Consider the following 4,095-nt stretch of genomic DNA (forward strand, 5'->3'; position numbering starts at 1 on the left):
GCATCTTTATCAGTCACCTGACGGATAGTTCGGATTTCTCCATTCTGTAAGCCCACTTCAAACAGCGCCCTGTCTGTGGCTTTCTGCAGTTTATATGAGAGCCAGGCGTTCTGTCCAGAGTCCACATCAACAGCCACCACTTTAGTCACCAGATAGCCCACATCTGCTGAACGAGGCACCATCTCAGCCACCACAGARCCACCKGTYTGGACCGGGTACAGAACCTGAGGGGGGTTATCRTTCTGGTCCTGGATCAGGATTTTCACAGTCACGTTGCTGCTGAGYGGAGGAGAGCCTCCATCCTGAGCCTTCACTAGCAGCTGAAGTTCTTTAATTTGTTCATAATCAAAAGAGCGAACTGCATGTATAGTTCCGGTTTCACTATTTATAGAAATATAAGAGGAAATTGGACTACTGTTGATTTCTGTTTCTTCGAGAAAGTACGAGATTCTCGCGTTTTGATTCCAGTCAACATCCCGTGCTGTGACAGACAGCACAGACTCCCCTGGGGAGTTGTTTTCTTTCAGATTAGCAACATAACTCAATTTATCAAACACGGGCGCGTTATCATTTACATCAGATATTCTCAAACGCAAAACTGTGGCGCTGGATAAGGCTGGAAATCCCGAATCTGCAGCCCGCACAGTTATATTATACTCTGGCACAGCCTCTCTATCAAATGATGAGTCTGTTATTAGAGTATAATAATTAGTTAAAGTAGATTTTATTTTAAAGGGAAGGATGCGGTCTGTTGTACAAGAAATCCGACCGTTTTGATCCGAGTCTGCGTCAATCACATTAATTATTGCCACTGTGGTGCCCGCAGGAGAATCCTCCGGAACTGGGCTGGAGAATGACATCACRTTTATAACAGGAGCGTTATCGTTCACGTCTAATATTTCAATTAGCACCTTACTGGAATCAGTCAACCCTCCTTGATCCACAGCTTCGATCACAATTTCATACTTTTTATTTTTTTCATAATCTACMTCCCCTACGAGTGTTATGACTCCTGTAATTTGATCTAAATGAAATATTTCGGATAGTTGCTCCTCCATGTTTGATAATCTGTAAGTGACTAGGCCATTTGATCCAGAATCTGCATCGCTTGCATTAACTGTGGTGATATAAATGCCTTTTATTGCGTTTTCTGAAACAGTAGCTCTGTATAAAGACTGATTAAAAACAGGGGGATTGTCATTAACATCAAGCACTGTGACATCTATGTTTACAGTACCGGATCTAGGTGGAGTTCCTCCGTCCACAGCAATCAGCTTTAATGATATTCTGGGCTGGATTTCTCTGTCTAACGCTTTTTGCAGAACCATTTCAGCATATTTTCTACCGTCTGGTCTCGACAGTTGTTTTAATCCAAACACATCATTTGTATTGAGTGTGTATTTCTGTAGGCCATTAATGCCCACATCTGCGTCCTCCGCAGTGGGCAATAAAAAGCGCGATCCTAGAGTGGCCAATTCACTTATTTCAAATTTAACTTCCTCCTTTCGGAAAGTCGGCGAGTTGTCATTTATATCAGTTATTTCCACCGTAACTCGATGCAGCTCCATCGGATTCTCTAAAATCACCTCAAAGCTGAAGCTGCACGGTGTCGTGTCTCCGCAAAGCTGCTCCCGGTCAATCCTCTCGTTCACGACTAACACGCCTTTGTCTGTTTTCAGCTCCGTGTACTGAAGGCTTTGTCTCGTCACGATGCGGGCACGGCCAGAACGCAGCCTTTCCACATTTAAGCCCAGATCATGAGCGACATTCCCAATAAGAGACCCCCTTTTCATCTCCTCTGGAACTGTATATCTGATCTGGCCAGAAACTATGTGGCTGAGACAGCAGAGGGACAGCAGAAAGCACTGCACTGACCTGGAAAGAGAACGCCATTTCCCACAGGATGAAAACGATTTATCAGACGCCATTGCAAATTCGTTAAAAAAAGATTAAAAAAATGTTGGGTCCAATGAATCCAAAAAGAACAAATGATGATGTAAAAAGTGGTCCTTCGATGCAGATTCTATCTCTCTAATAGAGTTAGTGGCTCATGCGACTGAAACCACCGCTTGTTTTTTTCTCAAATGAACAAAAAGAGGTTGAYGTGCCTCTCCTTTCCTCACTCACTTGTTTTACTGACCAACAGCGTCCTTTACTGTCCAATTTTTGAATATCACCATAGGRAAAAAAAAATGCAGTCCCCAGCTTGTTTTAATAGACTTTAACTGTATAATATACAAAACTAGTTCCAACTGCTGTTAAAATAAATATATATATATATATTTTGTTGCAATTAAAGGTTTACAAGCCAATAATAACCACAAACTTTATTACAAAATGAAGTTATTGCGTCGCATCACAAACAGCGGTTAAAAGAAAGGTGGGGCTGTCCATGCTTTGTGGTGCTGAAACTGCACGCTGTCATCACTATGAGCTAAAATGACACTGCACTTAGTAAATAATATATTTGCAATCTGTAGCAAACGATTTCTGGATTATACACTAATTATTAGCATCAGCATTATTGTCATTCATACTAACAACAGTTTTATGTTATAAATTCAAGTGATACATGCATGACGTGTATATTCTAATTTACATAAAGGACAATTCAACAAGCTGCAGTGTGAATAAAATATTTACAARCATCTGTTTAAAGCATCAAAAAAGCTGTTTTATTCAGTAGGGRCAAGCTCAATAAAGCTTAAAAAATTGCCTGTGTAGTAAAGACACAATCGAGGTAAACTGAGAGAAGTGTCAGTATGTTTGTGAATGAAAGACAAAATCAACAAATCCATCCATCCATCCATCCATCCATCCATCCATCCATCTATCCATCCATCCATCCATCCATCCATCCATCCATCCATCCATCCATCCATCCATCCATCCATCCATCCATCCATCCATCCATCCATCATACATATATGTCATAAAGAATTAGATACAGCCTATGTTACCTTAAAGGATAAATAAAAGACAGGAAAAAGGAGACATTAAAGACAAATCATAAGCTATACTGTGGTGCCAAGACAAACAGAAAAAAACACAAACAAAACAAAATGAACTAAGCCACATTTAATGACTCACTTCACTTCTACATGAGAGTCAGGTGGCTTTAAACAGAACCATACAACAAAGACACATGTTTAAAGATTTATTGCAGGAAGAGGATGGATGGATGGATGGATGAAGGAGTGAAAAGTTGAAGTGATGAATTGGTGAGTGAGCTTGGCTTGGTCATCTGGAGAGAATGATGGAGAGCTTGTCAGATGAAACTCAACGTGGAGGTATGGTTTTTAGGAAAATTAGTTTCATTATATTTTTCTGAGTCCACATAGGCCCCCCAGAAGGAACCTGCAGTAAAAAAAAAAATGAGTAAAGCATGCTTATGACATGGAGGCATGGACAAAGGGGTAGAAGATGAAGGGAAAGAAAGGGGAACAGGTGATGGTATGAAAAGGAATGAATTAAAAGAGTCAWATGGTAGCAAAAGATTGAGGAAACATAACAAACATAGGAATGGGTGAGCAGAGTATTAACATGATGCTGAGGAAATTGGAGGTGTGGTTTTGGATTTGACCCTGCTTCCGAACCCAAGTTAACATTTTAACTCAATTTAGTATAGCTATGATGTCACAGACATAAAAAAGACCAACAATGGCCTAAAACGTTTATAAGGAAACCAACAACTGTTTCAATAATCAGAACAAATGATTTTGAATCATTAAACTGTTACMAAATACAACTTTAAGGAAACTCAAAACAAATAAACAATGACACTAGTTATTCAAAAACAAGAACTGCACTTATTTGCATTACTATTGTTCAAAATATATGGTTTACTATCAGATAATTCCATTACTATACACACAGTTTATAAATGCACTGGATAAAAATAGAGTGGGTATGTGTGGAAAGACCGGTAACAAAAAGACATTAGGGATTTATGAAGAACAGCATCTACTGAACTTTTTTAACAGTGGGTAAAAGAATAAAGAATAACCACGCTTACAGAAAGAAATGTGCAGCTGTGGGAGTCTTGTGCTGTGCTTCTCACAACATACATACATTTACCAATCAATTTGAATATAT

The 4,095-nt window shown here is 39.4% G+C and overlaps 2 protein-coding genes across 2 annotated transcripts in view; both read right to left on the bottom strand.

Moving 5' to 3' along the window:
* Positions 1 to 1,076: 1,076 nt before the first annotated feature.
* LOC106516926 (protocadherin beta-1) lies at positions 1,077 to 2,850 on the bottom strand (the record flags this gene model as incomplete). The annotated part of the gene is given in 1 exon segment (XM_014007543.1): positions 1,077 to 2,850. A coding segment is annotated over 1 exon segment (852 nt), but the record flags the coding sequence as incomplete, so codon positions are not given.
* Positions 2,851 to 2,951: 101 nt separating this feature from the next.
* LOC106514134 (protocadherin gamma-A11) overlaps positions 2,952 to 4,095 on the bottom strand; it is a 3,737-nt gene continuing 2,593 nt past the window's right edge. The window contains exon 2 of the mRNA XM_014003251.1: positions 2,952 to 2,960. Coding sequence (XP_013858705.1) covers positions 2,952 to 2,960 — 9 coding nt within the window. The remainder of the gene's footprint in view (positions 2,961 to 4,095) is intronic.

The sequence above is a fragment of the Austrofundulus limnaeus genome, unplaced genomic scaffold (assembly GCF_001266775.1).
Source record: "Austrofundulus limnaeus strain Quisiro unplaced genomic scaffold, Austrofundulus_limnaeus-1.0 Scaffold1, whole genome shotgun sequence".
In the NCBI taxonomy this organism is placed as follows: domain Eukaryota; kingdom Metazoa; phylum Chordata; class Actinopteri; order Cyprinodontiformes; family Rivulidae; genus Austrofundulus; species Austrofundulus limnaeus.